Below are 18,631 nucleotides of genomic sequence, written 5' to 3'. Positions count from 1 at the left end.
TCTGATATAACACGTGCCAACTAATTGTAGAAAACCAGCTTCCAATGTCGCAGCAAGCCAGAAACACTAAGCACTTTAAAATCCTGTTTCAGATCAGGCAACCCAAAGGCATGATACCATACAACCATGATGCAGCAGACTGTATACTCCATTTTTATTTCTTGACAAAACACAGCAGTTCTGAACCCAGAACCTGAAAAGCTTTCCTAGTTCACAGGAAAGTAACTTGCAGGATGCATTCAAATTATTCTATTTCAGTGGTGGTGGTGGGAATAGACTGGTGCCCACCAGTTTGCTGATACAATGTTTAAGAAAGTCTTGTTAGACTAGGTGCAACATATTAAAACAGTGTTTCTACCAGTAGGGAAAAGTAAGCAAAACAAGCTACACTGGCAAAGTACTTATGTCAATGTAATCATGCTAATGCCGAGGAGCTGCACTAGCATCCAGGGACACAAACTCTATCCCGTACTAAGGATACTGCACCAAAAGGCGACCCCACTGTAGAGTTTTAACAGTGCTCAGAAAACTTAACGTCTTTGCATGAAATTTAACATTTAAGTAGGAAAAAAAAAAAGTTGCAGAAAAACCTCTGACAGTTTAAGGGAATCCACACAGTCCTGCTCCTGAAACTACTCTAGAACTACACAACATTTAAGAAAAAAAATGAGACCATTCAAAAATTCTGAAATGCTACATGACACTGCAAATACCAAGATGTTCTAAATTACTTAAAAATGTTTATTACAAAATGTGCTACAAATATTTCACTTTTCCCTGTAAGTCTACGTTATTCTTACCTCCTAGAGAGGGAATTGGGATTTAAAAAGCAACACAAAACTACACTAATACCTATGTTCTATGGCAAAGCAAATTCTGAGCAGGGAACACATGAACCATTTAAGACTTTTAAGACAGAAGGAGATGCAGCACTGCAACAACAGTGGGAAATGCAGCTATATTTGGCTGCTGCCAATAAATCAAGCGAATTAGGATGATCTTTGCCGACCAATAGAAGAAAACCACCAACATTTGAGTTCAGTACATTCCAAGGCCAGAATATCAGTATCATCCAGGTCTACAGTGAAATCATGAGTGAATTAGATACTCAACTTAGTCTTCAATATACTTAACATCTGCAAGTTTGGGAATAAGTTAACTAGAGTCAGTCATTATTTTTAGGTATCTAACAAGCTAGAACAGTACTTCAGACTAAGAAATGAGTGAGAAAGTTAACAGCAAAAGAAACACACTGAAAGATCCAATACGCACACGTGCTAGAAAAAGTTTCATCGACAGTGCTTGTTTTACTTTTCTCCTTCCCTCTCTCTAATGATGCTGTGAATCTAACAGTTTTAAAAACAGTGCTTGAGTAAGTACATAAGCACCATGTTATTTATTTTCTATATTTAACTAAGGAGTGGAGACAACACAACAGATTCTATAAGTGGAATTTACTTAATGAAAGCTGCTTGCACTATTTCAAAGGAAATTTAAGGAGCAGATAGGTTAAAATATGTAAATTTCAAGGCAGTTTCCCACAACAGCAAAGTGGGACAAAAAAAAAAAAAAAATCACAGTCTCTCAAGCAGCAAATGAAAAAGATATAACCCTCAAAACACTCTTATTAGTTAAGAGGTTTGATTTTATTTAGAGAAACAGACATGATTTCATGTTAAAAAAAATACAGAAAGTGGAACTGTCAGGTAATATCAAACAAAAAAAAAATCCAGAAGAGTAAGAATCCCTTAATAGTTTTTATGTAGCATATATGAAGTGTTCATACCACTATAAACCTCTGCATAGCTATCAAGTGATGACAATCTTAATCAGTTTGAGAAAAATTATCCCAATTGTGCACTGAAACTGTCCAACAATCCCTAGTGTTTCACCATAACTGTAAAAAGTTCATTTAGTATGCTGCTCAGCAAGGCTACAATTAAAATAGACTAAGTATTCTGTGAAAAACTGCACCTGTTAAACTGAAATACATTCACAAATTATCCATACCTTATTTGATCACAAATGCCTTAACTTAGATACGTGCATTCATCTGGATCAAAATACACTTTTAACTTTGATATTTTTCAAGTATCAGGACTTCTCTCACAAAACACATTTTTATTTCACCTCTCTAAACAGAACAAGATAACCATTGTCAAGACAAATTTAAAAATGGTTACTACTGAATGAAGTACTGGCTTCCAAGTCTAGCACAAAACCCCCAACAACTAGCTCTAGCTAAAGAACAGCTTCTCTAACACTCTTCTACTCTCTTACTAGAGACTTGTTGATATTAGGAATAGTCACCTCCTCCAGTTACAACCTAACATTGCCTATATCTAATATGTTCTAAAAGTTACACACAAACTTTTCTAAACTAATACATCATTCACCAATAATAGAGAAGGCAAAAATCAAAATCTTGAAGATGATTACAAATAGAACCACATCCACTGCCCAACCAAAAACCAGTTCCTAAACCTTCTGTTTACTGTCAAATGAGCTTTTTTTTTAAAAACAAACAAACAAACAAACCAAAACCAAACCCAAAACTAAACAAACAGCTCTTCCTTTTTCTTGCCAGCTGTTAACTGCATTGAGCAAGACCACCGGTGGCTTCAGAAATGCCACTACTCACCAGACTCTGGCAGGAGAAGGCCTCCTCCATATCCCATAGGCTAAGAAGATCTAAAGTGAGTTCAAAGAAACTCCTGTGGGACAGGTAACCAAGTACTCTCATAGCAAAATGACACCAAATACTCATCTGCTTCACAAGAAGCATTAAAAAGCTGAACAGCCCTTTGTTACTCCTTCCCCCCTCCCAGTACAACCAGTTCATATTTGCTAGGGATTGGGACACCTAAGATTTCCAACCTCTACCTTGCCTTCACAGCATCACCAAAGACCTTTGCAGGACTGCAGAAAAGTCCTTTTATCTTCATAGCCCTTAAGTCTGTAGGGGAATTTCAGACATTTTGGCCTTACAGCAAAGAATTGGGGGATGCGAGATGAACTACACTCCATATTAATTCTTTATGCAAATAAGGTGAAATAACATGTAATTTCTAATAAAGTAAGAGTCTTGATAAACCTTATGCCCCAAGCTTGGGATCTAAATTTTGGGTTTAGCTGTTTTTCACTAAAGTCAATGGCCTAATTTGAAACAGAAAAGCAGTTTTCAGGTATCCTTCTGCAAAGAAAACCAAGAAGGATTTACTAAAAAGTAAATCAAATAAGCAGACTGCACATAAGGAGCAAAAAAGAAAAATAGCAGAGAAATAAATCTGTTTTCTAAACAAGCTGCAAAACCCCCCCTGTATATACAAAATAAAATAGGAAACAAGAAAATTTGTGTGTACAAACGTACACAGGTAATTCAACAATAAAGTGTACAAAAGCATCATCTTTAGCACTATTTCGTATTTCTGCAACTGCCATTAAAGGTATATGCTTAGCAAAGAGCTCAGTAATAACTACTATTGCGAGACACGAAAAATTACAAACTGCTAAGTCTTATCTGCAGTTGATCAAAAGCACAATAAACCGCTCAGCTTTGCCTTCGATCACTTACAAAAAAACAGAAGGGCAGAAGCCTCCGAACAGCCTCTCTCTGCCACTAACGCCAATAGGTTCAAACGGAGCGAAAATGGGAGAAACAGACAGACAGAAAGGCCGAAGGCAGGCACGAGTTAACAGCAGCAAAAGGGAGGAGGAGATTTAGGCAGAAGAGGGGAGAAAAGGGTAGTAATTGCGGCACCGAGAGGTGGGGAGGGCCTGGGCCCCCGAGACTGACCTGTGCCGTCGCTGGCGGACACGGAGAGCGCCGGTGAGGAGAGTTTAGGCCGCTTGGCTGAAGGCGGGCCCGGCTCCACCACATTCTCGGCCATTTTTAATTCTTTTTTAGACAATCACTCCGAGCAGAGAGACGGTGGGGGGTGAATCCCAAAACCTTCACCTTCTTCTCGGGTCCCAAGTCAGCTGAAGAACAATAACGCCGAGAGCGAGCGAGGAAGATCTGGCGGAGGAGGGGGGCCAAGTTCCCCTTTTTCTGCCCCTCGAGCTCCGGGAGGGCGGCAGCGGAGAAGCAGGGAGAAGGTGGGAGCTGGGGCGGGGGGGAAGAGGCCTCTTCCCCCAGGCGAAAGGGCTGAGCGAAGATGGGAAGAGCAGGTAAAGCCCCCGCCAAAAAAAAAAAAAAAAAAAAAAAAATTAAAAAAAAAAAAAAAAGAGGCTGGTGGGGTTTTGGTTTGGTTTGGTTTTTTTTTTTTTTTTTTTTTCCCAGTAAAATTAATCCCGGCTGTTGTGCTGCTGGTGCTTCCTCGCCGCCGCCACCATCATCATCTTCATCCTTCGGGGGGTCTCCTCCTCCTGCTGCCTCCTCACCGCCGCCATCAGCCTCTTCCTCCTCGGCGCCGTCCTCCTCCTCCTCATCGCCACAAGGAGGCGGGCGAAGGAGGGGAGAGGAGGAGGAAAAAAGAAAAAAAGATCACCGTCCTCTAGCAGCAGCTCCTTCCCCCTCCAACACCACCCTGCAAAAAAATACCCACCGCCAGCGGCAGGGCTGGGGGGGAGGCGGTGGGGAGAGAGGCAAGGCGTGCGCGGGGTCCCCAGCTCCACTCGCTTCTTCCTCGCCCGTCGTTAATGGCTGCAGAAAGGGGAGCTGTAAGGATGAGGAGGGTGAGGATAAGTCCCAGGAGTCTCCGCTTCACATCTTGTTGTGCAGGGAAGGAGGAGGGGTTGTTGTCCTGATGGAGGCAGCACCGATCGCGGGATGGGAAGGTGGGGGGCGGGTTTCAACACCCTCTCTGCCCCCCCCCCCTCCCCTTCTTCTCTTCTTTCCCCTTCCTCTTTCTCTCGCTCTCAGTAGCAGTGTGCCCCCCCCTCCGGCGCAGGCAGAGGGGCCGATCCCACAGCAGCGGCAGGAGGAGGAGGAGGAGGAGGAAGAAGCGGGCCCCTCCCCCCCTCTCTGCCTACCTTCCCCCCTCCCGGGCGGCCGAGGATGGTTGCGAGCGCTGGCGCCGGGAAGGGAGGGGGCCACCCGTCTCCGCTCCCGCGGACCCACGGGCTATGCGGGGCGCGGAAAGCGAGGGAGAAAAACCTCGGCCGCTGTTGGGGCGCGGCGGGGACTCCCTCTTCGCCTCTGCGAGGGTGGGGAAGAAAGCGAAGAGGTTGGTAGTCGGGGGGGGGGGGAGGCCGGTCAGCGACCCCTCCGAGAAGAGGAATGGGGGTGGTGGTGGTGGTGGTGGTGTAAAATTAGAATAATAAAATAAGAGAAAAAATTCCGCCGGAGGAGGGTGGGGGACTCGCCCCGGGGTGGGTTAAATGGCCGGGAGGGGGAGGGGGGTCCTCGGCGTTCCCCGGCGGGGGGGGTGGGGCGGGACGGCGCAGGCAGCGCGGGGGCCGAGCGCAGGCTCCCTACTGCCCCTGCCTGGCGCTCGGCGGCGGCCCGGCTGCCGCCGCTCCTCTGGCGTGTGTGGCGGAGCGGGCAGAAGCGGGGGCGGAGGGGAGAAAGAAGCGGGGGGGGAAGAAGAGAGAAAAAGGAGAGAGAGAGAGAGGGAAGAGAAGGGACGGGCGGGCCGGCGCGGGGGGGGGGGTGGGGGTGGGGGGGGCGTCTCGGCTCCTCGATTCTCTCCCCGTCCCCTGGCCGGGCCCCTGAGTCTCTCTGCGCTGCCCTCCCCCTGGCTCGCCCCGTCCGGCTCGGCCTCTCGCTCTCGCTCCCTCCCTCAGTCGCTCACACACAAACAAAATGGCGGCTGTTGTTTCTTCACTCTCCCGAGTCCTCGGAGGGAAGCGAGCGGCGGCGGCGGCGGCCGGAAATGAGCCAAGAGAAAAAAGGGGCGGGGCCAGGGCCGGGGGCGGGGCCCGGCGGCGCTGGCGCACACAATGGAACGCGGGGGGCTGGCGTGCCGCGGGGGGGGGAGGGGGGGGGGGAGTGGAAGCGCTCAGCCGCTGTCACGAGACCGCGCCCGCCCAATCTGCGCCCGCCTCTCGCCGGGCTCTTCCGCAAACTCCTCTGGCTCCGCCCCCTTAAAGGCGAAGAGGTTTTTTTTTTGGGTTTTTTTTTTTTTTTTTCATTAAAAAAAAAAAAAAAAGCAAAGCAGCTCCTTCCTCCTCCTCCCTTCACGCTCTTTTCTGTCGGCCGAAAAGTGCGCGGCGGGGCGGAGGAGGTTGGCAGTAACCCGGGGGGGGGGGGGGGCAGCCGCTCCGCCCCGGCCCGGTAGGCTGAGGGGCCGGCGGGCGGAGGGGGTGTCCCCCTGTCCCCAGCCGCCTCCCTCCCGCCGGGGTGTCGGCGGCCAGTCCGTTCCCCGCGGTGCCGGCGGGCGGGGCGCTCCTCCCGCCGGTCCCGGGCCTTGCTGCGCCACAGACATGGCAGCCCGAGCCCAGGAGGCAGGCCCCGGGGGGGAGGGGGGGGGGGGGCGGTCCGGCTCCCCCGATTTTGGGGGGAAGCGGGGGTGGGGAGCAGCACCCCAGGCCGCTGGCAGAGGAGCGGGGGTCGCGTAGCCCCCCCCTAGGCCCGGCGGGCGGCGAACGGGCGAGATCTAGAGGCCGTCTGCACGTACTGCCGAGCCGCGGGATGCGAGAGCGGCCGGAGGTTTCCCTCTACGTTACAAAAAAAAATGAACACCCCCCCCCCACACACACTCGCTGCCAAAGAGTAAATAAACCCACAAGAGCCACACTTTATGCCAAAAAAAAAAACAAAACACCAAAAAAACAACCACACAAACCCCAGCGTGTGCTGGGGAAGGAGGCAGGAGGCGTTACGTGGTACAGCAGCGCCCCAAAAACGCACCCGCTGTGCTGAGGCCGGGCATGGGCCGACTCGGGCTGTAGGTAGGGACGGGTAACATCGACGTGGTTTTTCTTAAGCCTTCACAGCCCCTGAGCCGTTCCAGAGCTTCGTGAGGATTACTGACCTGCCGTGAGTTTTCCTCAAATCTTTAGGGGCTCATCAGGGAGGAAATACCCCATCCCGGCTTTTCCCCTCGGTGCATTTGGGATCTTTCTGGCCGTACACCATTACAGGATAGGAGTGGAAGGGAAAGGCGGGCCTGCGTATGTTTTTAATGGAAAAAGCAGTTTGTTTGGTCCAAGCGGGACATTTGTAAGGATTTCTCTCACCAACCATCTTTAGGGGTGAGCTCTCACAATCCTGTGTGTAAGAACCGAATCAAATATTTGGGAAGAGCCTAGTCTAAACACCAGAATAAACACTACAGGCAGTGAGAGAAGGCATGAGCAGAGCCCCACAGCTCTGGAACAGTTATCTACCGTTTCCCTCACATACTTCCACACTTCAGCATGCCTTGTTTGGCCTTTATTTTCAGCAAGATTGTTGTCTTCCCTTGCACAAAAGGGAAAACACAAATAGGGTTATGCTCAAACCGCTCCAAAAATGCTTAAAGATTCTACATGTATAAGCCTTCCGGAAAAGTCTTGGAGCCATAGGCAGTGCACAAATCTATATGCTGTAAAAGAGGGGTGAAGTGAACCTTCCAAGGACAAATAAGTGATAGGAAAATAGTCTGGAGAGCATAAGGTCTCAGAACTAAAGCTGTCGGGGTTAACAGCATCAAACCAAACGGTATCACCTTAGAAACCGTGTTATGATTCTCACAGGTTTTTTGCCTCTTATTGCTACTAAATTCCCCAAAATATTCCAGTTATAGACGTCTTGTATTACCTCAATTTATTTATTTTGTCAGATTGACTGTTTCCTTTGCTTGTGAAACACTTTTTTTTTTTAATGCAGCTGAGACTAATTTTAACTTTTTTTTTTTTTTTTTTAAGTCTCCTTAGAAATAAAGGTTGACCCAAATAAGTCTATATAAGGTTTTCAGACTCTCTGGAGGCCCTTAATCCATAGTTCAATAAAGAATTAGTGCTGGCTTTATAAAGACACCAAGGTGCACATAAACACCTAAATGCTTTTAAAAGTCAGGCCCTTACTAAACAACAAGTTTGGAGCAAAGCAGATGTTTCAAATAAGAGTTTTGTGACACTAGTGCCTATCTAGAGACTTGATCCTACCAATAGTTGCATGTGTGCTTAGTTTTATATCTAGCATGTAGTTCCATTGAAATCACACTGTACTACTCACTGTAGTAAAACTAAGCACATATGTGCTTTCTGGAGCACAGCCTGACAGATAAAAGTTAAAGAACTGGGTAGTTATTTGCTACTCCAGAGAGTATCATATGGGTTGGTTACTTTTGTTAAGTACCAGAAAAATGTGACAAACAGAATAAAGTCCTTTTTTTTTGGTGCAGCTTCCCCTCTGTTCTGGCTACCTGTCTATCTACCCTTCAAATGAGTTCTGGGAAGCATACCTGAACTGTGGGAAACTTACACTCTTTGGTAAATGCTACCAAACCAGCATATGTCTTTTGAATATGAACTACATATATAAGTAATTAACAAATATATTAGTATATCTGCCCTACAAGCTTCATTACCAGTAGAATATCTTAGTTTTTTACATATTAGAAGGTCATATTCAGGTAGATTTCAATATTAGAAACTTAAATGCATGCTGAAGTATATGGAAAATAAATAGAAAAGAATGCTACTTGTGGTTTTTTTCTAAAAAAAAGATGGTCATCTAAAACAAGAAAAGGAAGAAGAAAAAAGGAAAACCCAGGAAAATGAGGTTAAGATAAATCATATATAGATATATAAACAACAACGAGAAAGAAACCCCTCAGCATCTGTTAATTTTTCTAAAAACACTGCAGTTTTCTTAAATGAACCTTAGCACATGCACACAACCAACTGTTGCTAAATACTATCTGCCAAAACAATAACATCCAAAATTACCGGAAAGCAATAATAGAACAGAAAGCATACTAAGAAGCAAATACATTAACCTGTACAAATAAAACCAGGAAAGAACTGTACTATTAAAAGCAAAAGAAACCAATTTACCCAACAACTGCTCCTTGCCTCAGTTTCCCCATTCTTACAGCAAGGATAGTAGTATTTATCCCTTGAAAATAATACCCAGAAGAATTAATTAGCTCATTATTGCCAGTAATTACAGCAGTCATTATGTACTTTGAGATAACTGGATGAAAGTACCATAAGTCTGATTAAAATGAGAATCTCCTCAGGAAAGCAATAAGAAGAGGAATGCAGGGCCTTGAACTTGTATCATGGGATCTTGTTTGGCCTTCGCTGGTAGTTACTGAAATTTCTAAGCATGCCCAGCTGCTTTGAGGACTACAAGGAACAAGATAAGATCCCCTCGTACTGCAAGGGTCAGTGTGACGCGCAGAGCTCAGCATCCCAGCTTCAGCGAGACGGGCAGGCAGAGGAATCGCCCTCAGCTTGGAGGGAGCCGGGGCTGTGGCCTTCCCTTTCCAGATGCTGGATGGAGAAGCGATGTGTGATCTCAAAGTCACCCGACCAACGTCCTCCCCTCCCTAATGCTGCTTGGGAAATCACTTACACTAAATAAAACTTCCCCACTCCTCTTTGGCAGGATTTGTCCTGCAGCCCTGCAACCATGCAAGCACCTCCAAAAGAGGGGGCTCGTGGGATGGGGGCAGGAGCTGGGGACAGGGCACTCCCATCTTCTCAGTCCTGTTTCTGCCTGCAGTTTTTAGCTGGATTTATTTTTTTTTTTTTTTTTTTTTTTCTGAGCTTTCCAGAGCTGCTGCTCGTGTCCAGCAGGTAATTTCTTCTTTTCCCCAGCCACCTCCTGCCTCCGCAGCTCTCTGCTCGCACAGCACTGCTCCTGGGGAGCAAAGGAGGAATGACCCCCTTCTCCATACCGGCAGGGAGATCTGCGTGTGGAGGGTCCTCCTTGGCACAGGTCAGAGGGGCGAGGAAATTATTCAAGGCTGCGATTTTTGCAGGTATTGCCAGGGCACAGCTATATTTCTGGAAAGCAAGAGCCAGCTGTGCTAGAGCAGAGAACATCGCTCAGTGAGGCGTCAACATTAAAACCCAGCAGCATTTTGATATGAGACAAATTTTATTAAAACCATAAGAAGTAACCATCCAATAGCTGGTTCTTGCATCTAGCGTATACATAAAAGAAAGGGCTGGCTTTCTGACAGCAAGCAAAATGCTTTCAGTCCTCGGCCCCAGAAACGCAGGCATCCTCGGTCACACAGTTTTCAATAGCTGCAAACACAGAGTTATGCTGCTAAATGTTAAGGGCTCAGCTGTTTACCAGAAGAATGTTTCCTCCCTGGAACACATGGTTTTGCTTAAAAGAAGTTCTCAAAAAAACCCGCTTTATTTCACTAGCAGATGCAACATTATAGTCCTAACAAACATGCCATGCAGTCTTCCCTTGCAAGAACAAAATAGAAAAAGAAGACAAAAACTGACCTCTCAATTTAAGAGAGGGACAGAGGTACACTCTGTCTAGGAAATACCACAGCTTAGAGGTCTGGTGATCTAGAGCTGAATACTGTGCTCTGAAATGTGTATATCTTCATGCATTGTTTTCATATTCCGATTCATGTTGAAAGCACAAATGTGTAATAGGAGCAAGAGGCTTACGTGCTCCCCGGGCTTTACCAAGGGCTGGCCAAATCGCTGCCTTTCACTTCCCAGGCTCAGCTCTGTAACAGGGAGTTGATGTTACTCCCCCCCTTACAGAAAGCCCATCATTAAACAAAAATGTAATACTCTCATATCTTCTAAATAAAATTACTCTGAAATTAATGCATTTACATCAGCGGTTGATTTATCGCAGAGTGTTACAGAGACACCAGCAAGAGGTTCTAGAGTGAAAGTATACTATTTTTAATTAAGAGTTCCTGAACTTGCCCCATGCTTTGAGCTTGTGGAAGGTGAAAGCATGGCAAATTTCTGAACAACTCGGTCAGCTCAGCACTATATTTACAATGATCTGCTAAAAATGATCATTGTGCGATGGAGCTCAAGCTAACATGGGAAATCTGTGCTGAAAGAATTACAGTTATTGTAACGACACAGAGGAAGGACACTGTTCACATTCCTCTTACTTTTTTTTGACTCTTGTATCTAATGGGAAAGTTCTTGATAAGCTTTATTGCACTGTAGAAGGTATAAACAATGTGCCTTGAAATCTGCTGAGTTTAAACCCAAAACTTATCTTTTCATTTGTTTCCTGAATTGTCCCACAGATACAAATCCACTGTCCACACATGCTTATAAAGAACAAAATACAGTTATTTCTGTTATATCTCCCCTTTCTTTGCTGTTTTTTCATGTAGTGTTCCTTAATTCAGATTTTTTTTTTACATGCTACAACATTCTTTTATATGCTGAACTGCAATGTGTTGTTTGATGTCTGCAATCAAAATGCAAAGAGGGAAAAAGTAATATTTTTTTCTGATTTATTCATTTTCATGCTTCAAAATATAAATTGGTTTCTTCGGTGGGGTCAGGCAGGAATTTACTCTGCAGCAGAGAAATGTACTGAATCAAGAGGTTTTCAGTACAGAGGGTATTGGCCTTCTGACAGAGCTAATGGGACCCTGTTGTTCACAGGATAATACACTTAGTTAATCAACACAATCTGAGCTGTTTTTACAGTTGCCATGGAAGAGAAAATTTCCACAGGAAATATAGGTCTGGTTGGGCTTTATTATTTTTCTTTTTTCTGCTTTTCTCTAAAAAGATATTGTACTTCCTTGGCTTTTTGACGTGCTAGAAGAGGCAATGCCTTCACGAGTCCTTTCCTTCTACACGCAGATAAAAGTCAATCATTAATGACAAACACCAAAAGCCAGTTGATTCTAACACAACAACTCCGTGTAAAACAATAGCGTTAATCCTCAGTACCTTACCTCCCTAATTTATATGGGCTTATCACTTCTCTTCCCAGAAATTCCCTTGCGAACCCTCACCTTTCAACGCTTGCGAGTTTGTTTTTTTTTTTTCCTTTGAGCTCTTCTAGCAAGGGACGCTGACATCAGGCAGCCCTGGATTTTCTGTTCACATCCTCTGACCGCCCCGTACACGAGACCTGCGAGCCTTGGAGAAGCGAGCATCAGCCCCTGACGGTGCTATGCTGTGAAAAGCCACCAAGAGAGCAGTAAGAAGGCAGAAGCTGTAGTGGCCCCTGGCAGCACGCTTTTCCTCCTGGTGCTCTCATGTTGCCTGAAGCCCTGGAAAGATCCAGAGAGGAGGGCTGGTTTACAAGCTGATTTGTGATATTTACTCCAACGTCTTCTGCCATCTCAGACGCCTTCCCTTTGATCTCGGGACGGGCACGGGAGGGGGTTTGCCACAGCGCACCCCAGATTAAACACACAGAGGTAGACACAAACAGCCTGTTGGTGGGTCGTCAGGGGAGGGATGGTTGCCCGGTCCGGTGCAGGCACCACAATAAAGATGCAACCACCTGGGAGTAAAGCTGAACCAGCCATTAAAAAAACTTCATACACCACCGGGCCCCAATGAGAAGTGAAAGTCATGGTTGGCGCAGTGTTTTGGCAGCAAGGACTTGTTTATCTTTTGTTAGAGCTGAAGAAACATTTAGGTAACTTCTGGGGGAATGTAGAGAGCTTTTCCAGTGATGAGAAAGGCAACAATTTCAAGGTTGATGTTACTTCTCTTTTGTCAATATTTATATGACTGCAAATATGTTGATATTTAAGAACCAGCTTCAAGAAAGCAAAATGCAAAGTGGGAGATGCACAATCAGCATCACAAAATGACAGAAAGTTTGATTCTTTCACCATCGTATATGTGATAAATAAATGTTTTGTGCAGACGTTTGGGCCCTGGATGAAGGAGCTTGGCCATGGTCATTCTCTGTGGTGCTGCAGGGCCGACCCCCAAGCCCCAGGAGAAGCTTTCCTGGGTGACCAGAGCACTGAGCTCCCTGGGACAGAGAAAAATCACTTTTCTCATCAGGAGAAGAAAGAGTTGTAACATCTACCCCACAACAAATCCTTGCAACATCAACAACCCCCCTCTTCTGCTGCTGCTGCTGCCCTGCATGCTGAGCATCAGCCCCATGTTTGGGAACGGGCAGAGGGGACTGCCTGGCCAAGCTGGACATGCTCCTGGCACGTGAGCCGCCTGCCTCTGCCGGGACATCTTGGTGGTGATGTCCCAAACAGCAGCTCTGGCAAAAAGGACAGTGCTGCTGGGCAAGGGAAGATGCAAAACTTAAAACACCGGAGTGATTAGTGTAGCAAAAAGTCCGGTGGCTGGATGCGCTGGTTGTCTTGGCAGCTATGCAGGGTTTTTTTTCTCATTTGCTCTGCCAGATGTAGGCATCTGAATTCCTACTGAAAAGAAGCAGAGGTACCCGAGGCCTCTTGTGATTTTGCAGTTTGCTGGTTCACGTGTCTTCCGATCTGTGGCAGTGCCGTACATGTATGATTATTTATATACCTATATACATATTTGTACATATGTATATTTATATACCTCAGAGATATAGAAGTTAAATGTGTTTTGTTTAGAATATTCAAGCCATCACAGCCTATTTAGCCCCTGCAAGAAAAATCTGTAACAATGATTTGCACTGAGGTGGGTTGTCTCTATTTGCAGAGGAGTGCATCAGCTTCCAGAAGGTGAGGCACATGTGGAAGATTCCCTGTTCCCATGTGAAGGGGCCGAGCCAAGGGCGAACAACGGTGGCCTGACACTACGGTGCAAAGGGCGGCCGTGTCTGTGCTTGCGCACGAGTGTCCCACATCACTGCAAAACAGGCCTGTGGATTCCTCTGTCCCTCCTGGGTATTTCAATTAAAAGCTGAGGGGGAAGTCCAAGAAAATGCCTAAAATGGCTTGAGTCCTTCCTCACGATCTGGAAATGGAAGTTGGCGGTGACTAACTCCAGCCCAGCCACCAAACCCCTCCCTCCCCGACTCTGCATCGCTCCGTTCGTTCCCAGCTCCTCTCTTGTGTTTGCAAACAGTCGGCAGTGGAAACAGTGAAGCAGCCTGGCTTCCAACGCCAGGAACGCACAAGCAGTATGCGACTGCAGCAGTGCCCGTCAGCCACCCGTCCCAGTGTCTGACCTATGAAGAAGTGATTAAAATCTGACGGGGACAAGCCTTGATTATAAGCAGAAGAATGATTTTAAAAGAGCCTGCCGCCAAGCCTGGAAACAAAGCCCAATTAAATCCTGCCATTGACTTAAATTGGCTTCAAACCAGGCCTCTAACAGCAACTCCAATAAAAAAAAAAAAAAAAAAAGAAAGCTTGTTTATAATTTTTTAAGCCAGCTCAGGCGATGTCTTCCAACCTCCTCACAAAGCTAACAGATAGCAATATCCATAAAGAACAAGATTAGCAAACTGAGCGGTCAGGAAAGCCTCATCACTTACTCATAGTGTGATGGCCTCTGTAATATATGCTTTTTTTGCTGCTGATTCTGTTGTGGTTATGCAGTTGACCTAAGTTTGAAAGCATCAACCCTGAAAGAGTCGTCACTTGGATTTTGGGAGCAGCAGAAGTGCGTGCTCTGATGGTGGGTTACTCCACAGGCACCCGCCCAGTTCCTTCTCTTTCTGTTCACTCCCATCCTGTGCCAAGCATAAAGTCTTAGCCCTTCTGCTCAAAATTTCTAACCATCTGGGTTCAAATACCCAATGGAGATCCTTTTTGTGGGATTTCAGCTGCTGCTTTCCTTCTACCACCCATTCATCCCACATAAAAGTCCATCAAGACTTGCTCTTCATGGGGCACCTACCCCACGGGGAGCATTTCTCCTGGTATCCAAGAACTATGATAATGCAGAAAAAATAAAGAACAGAATGTGATACTTATAATCCCAGTAATGTGTTATTCAAAGTCATACAGTTCAAAATCTCAGCTTCAGTTTATTTCAGTCGCAGCTCTTTCCCTAAGGACTTTAAAAGAGTCAGAGCTCTACATGCTTGCCAGTGAAGGCTAAGGGAGGATAAATCATCCAGTGTGGGGCCTAGGATGCCCTACCCTCTCCTCCTCGGTGGTGTAGCATGGAGAAAGATGTCCCTGAAAAGTTTGACTTCTTCTGAAATGAAGCCCTCAGAGCCCCTCGTTCGGCAGTGCAACGGGTTGTCCTTGGGAGATGCTGGAGATGGGTTTATTCACAGGGTGTGCAAGGTGTTGGCTGGAGAGCTGCAGGGCTAAGCTGCCTGCATAGGCCCTTCCCAAATTTACTGCTCCCCTCAGGTTTGTGACCTCAGTGACTGTTCAATAGGGTAAACCTACCTTGCATATTCCCTGCAGAGGTGATTAAAAGGGATGAGCTGATGAAGGCACACCTGAGCAATGAAATCACTAAACTAATTCATTATTTTCACTAAGCTAATTAAAGACCAATGGAGTGATCATGCTGAGATCATCGCTAAGATCAAATCAATGAATCAGTAGATTCAAGTGATCGGCCATAAGATTATATATATCTGTCTATCAAAGTGATTTGTGAAGTTGCCACTGAAGGAATTACTTAGATTTAATCTTGTCTAGGGAGATTTCAAGGAGGAGGCAGAGTCTTTTCAGGCTAAAACCCCAGCAAGCTTTTGAGTGGATGCAGTGACCCCCCTGGTGAAGAACGTAGGTCTTCGAAGGATATAAGGATATATATCCTCCCTTTGAAGGAGATATCTCCTCTGCTTCGAAGGGAGATGTCCAGTTGTCTTTGGAATTTTTGCCAAGCTTCATGACCCAGGCTGTAATCTTGTCTTAGCTCTGTTTGGGGAAGTAATGTGATAGATATCTACACAGTAACTTTCCTTTAACATATCTTCCTTAAACCTTGACCTTATTTTTAAATGCAGTAACATTTATTGTCTGTATAGTCCACGTTTCAGGGATGGCCCAGTTTTCCTCTGCTTCTAAAGCAGTAGAAGTGGTTATGGTAAGCCCAGCTACTTGTGAATAATCTTGTTTTCAGCTCCAAAGACTGCCACCCTAATTACTTTACAACTTAATTTAGTAGTCCTCCGAGGGTATTTCTCCCACCAACACACCCATTCACCCATTTATACCAACAGAAAATCAGAAAAACAACAAGTGAGGGAATCGCTTAATTAAAACAAAGGTAAAAATAAACAATGTAATTTCATCTGCATCATTCCTTGGACATTTTAATTCACATCTGTATTTCTTCGTGATGCCAAGCACAGCATGGAAAGCTTCCTCTGGGCTCACAGCCTGGAGCCTGACATGGTCCCAGAGCAGGCTGCAGCCCACTCAGCCTGGTGAGAACCTTCGCTGGAGTCCAGTTCATCTTCCTCTGCATGGGTTATCCAGTGCAAGGCAGAGAGGTGATGTTGGTGTTTTTATTTTGGGAAGCAGATGATACAAAAGAACCACGTTTCCCACATCATTATCATTTGTATACGTGTAACTTCAACATAAATCAGCCTTGGATTCAAGCTGTAGGGCTGGCAGGCAGGTTTTGAGCCCTGGTGTTTTGGATGATATCTGTCATTCAGGTCTCACACACATTGTTGTGGAAGGTCTCATCAGCAAGTGACTTTTAATTTGACCTAATTATACCTTCATTGGTGATATAAAATATAGACATGTGTGGGTGGAAGACTTGCCAGTAAGGCAGATGTCAGTCTTGCAGCAGAGGTAAAGGGAGTATAACATGCCATCAGCAGAAATCAACTTTCAGAAAAATACCTGGTATCCTGCTCAGCACACTTTCTTCTGAGTACGTTTTCCTCATGCCAGTTGTTGTCAGCAGTTTGTTAAAGTACTGTGAACTTTTTAATGGAAAAGAATTGGGGAGCTAACTTGGGGTAAACTTTTTATTTACTCTCGTGGCTTCTGACCTAAAACTGAAAAACACTGTTATAATAATCAGCATTTGACCATTAAAGTTTTCTCAGGATTGACTCCGGTTTGGGCCTATTTTCATCCCACAACCTCCAGTCCAAGCAAGGGTCAAAATGTATTTAATTCCCAATTCATGGAAACTCCAGACTTGTTGGTAACACGGTGAAGGCTTTTCACATTTCTTTGTCACTGATGTGAATTATAGCATGCCTGAGGCGAAATGGGGGCCTTAAAAATAAAAAATGAAAATGTAAAATAAAAGATGCACTGGTTCCCCTTTTGCAGAGACAGCACAAATCAGGAGGGGAGCTCTGCACAGTGCTCAGGTAGAAAGCAATTTCCTGATTTAGGGTGATATGTAGCTAGGGATTTTGACTGATCTCATCTATATGTATATTCAGTCTTTCCAAAATCCTATTAGTAAGCATACCTGAAATTTGAATGTCTTATTTTATTTTATAAAGCCTCTTTTATATTATTTTTAGGGAGAGTTATCTGTGTTACTTGCAGCCCGAAACAACTTTGGGTCATCTACACGCTCAACAACCTAATCTTTCTCCTTTCAGGCAGATAATTTATATGAAAGCTGTGTACGGGCCTGTGCCTGGGCTGCATCCTGGCTCACCCTCACCCAGGACAGCCTTTCATTTTGAAAATGAATCACTGCTAAAGACCAGAATAGCACAGGGTTATGCCGCTAGTCCTCTACTAGTTTCATCCAGTGAGTCTCTCTGCCTGGTTTAGGGGAGCGTTGCGTGACACCATGCCAAAGCCCGGCTGGAGCCAAGCTGTGGCACATCTGGAGCGTCTCCTTTCACCCCAGGGCCCGCTGCTAGTCTGCTTTACGGGGAAAGAGGGCTGGTTTGGTATGGCTTGCTCTTGACAAATACAAGTTGGCTGCTTCTCATCTCATTGCCATCTCCTGGATGTTTAGAAATAAATTGATTATTTGTTCCAGAGAGTTAAAGTTAAGCTGACCAATCTGTGATTCCCTTGGCTCTTCTTGTCTTCCCTTTTCTGTTCATAGGAACTCCTTTGCCCTTTTTTAATCTCGGGGTGCCCTGATGTGTCCATCACAAATTCTCCAAATTAACCACCTACCATTGTCAGTCAGTGCTGGGTGAAGTTCTTCCTGCACAATGAGATTGAAAGCTTTTACTTCATCCAGGTGCTCTCTAACCACTTCTTTTATCCAGGCTTGCATCTCATTCCCTTTCTTAGTTGCCCACTCAGCAGCAATATATTCACTAAAGAGCAATAATAGAAGAAGTATTAAGCACTTTGACTTTATTATTATTTATCAACAGTATCTGCTATTTACAGTGTAGTAAAGCAACACTTTTCCTTTCTCATCTTCTTATTACAATATGAGATGAAGTTCTCTGTGAGCTGTGCCCCGTGCTGGAGTCAGGGACATCCAGTGCTCTTTTTTTTTTTTATCACTGCACAACAGGGAAGATTGTGTGGAGCCAAGATTGTTCATTCTGGCCTCTGTTGGGGTTTTGTTTTTTTTTTTTTTTAAGTTCTTCCAGGCTCACTCTCAAATAGAAATTTGGGCTGGCAAAGACACCAAGGTCACCTCCCATCCCCAGCGCCCATGGGAAGCCCAAACAACTCCGTGGCTGTCCTAAGGCCACATTTCTGAAGGTCCCTTCCTAAGATCAAAAAGTCCCTACAACTGCCCTGATGACTCTTTTGGCAAAGGGGCTGCCAGGGAGGACCCTGTATGTGCAAATTCCCTCCTGCCCACCGAATGGCTCCGTGGGAAGGACAACCCTGACCCCCCTTTCGGGATGCTCCTGCTTCTCCTGATGCTGTGGACACCAGTGGTGCTCCCGGAGGCTGAGGCTCCCCTGCATCCTTTTGGAAGCCCCGTCGCTATGGCGACTGTGTGCAGCTTT

At 45.6% G+C, this 18,631-nt stretch overlaps 1 protein-coding gene across 1 annotated transcript in view; it reads right to left on the bottom strand.

Moving 5' to 3' along the window:
- The window catches only part of EP300 (E1A binding protein p300), a 63,433-nt gene extending 59,021 nt beyond the window's left edge, over nt 1-4,412 (bottom strand). The window contains exon 1 of the mRNA XM_032996714.2: nt 3,797-4,412. Coding sequence (XP_032852605.1) covers nt 3,797-3,890 — 94 coding nt within the window. The 5' untranslated portion in view covers nt 3,891-4,412. The remainder of the gene's footprint in view (nt 1-3,796) is intronic.
- Between the last annotated feature and the right edge of the window lie 14,219 nt (nt 4,413-18,631).

This window comes from Tyto alba, unplaced genomic scaffold (assembly GCF_018691265.1).
Source record: "Tyto alba isolate M040663 unplaced genomic scaffold, T.alba_DEE_v4.0 Super-Scaffold_2, whole genome shotgun sequence".
Lineage (NCBI taxonomy): Eukaryota > Metazoa > Chordata > Aves > Strigiformes > Tytonidae > Tyto > Tyto alba.
This window is presented reverse-complemented; position numbering and strand designations above follow the sequence as displayed.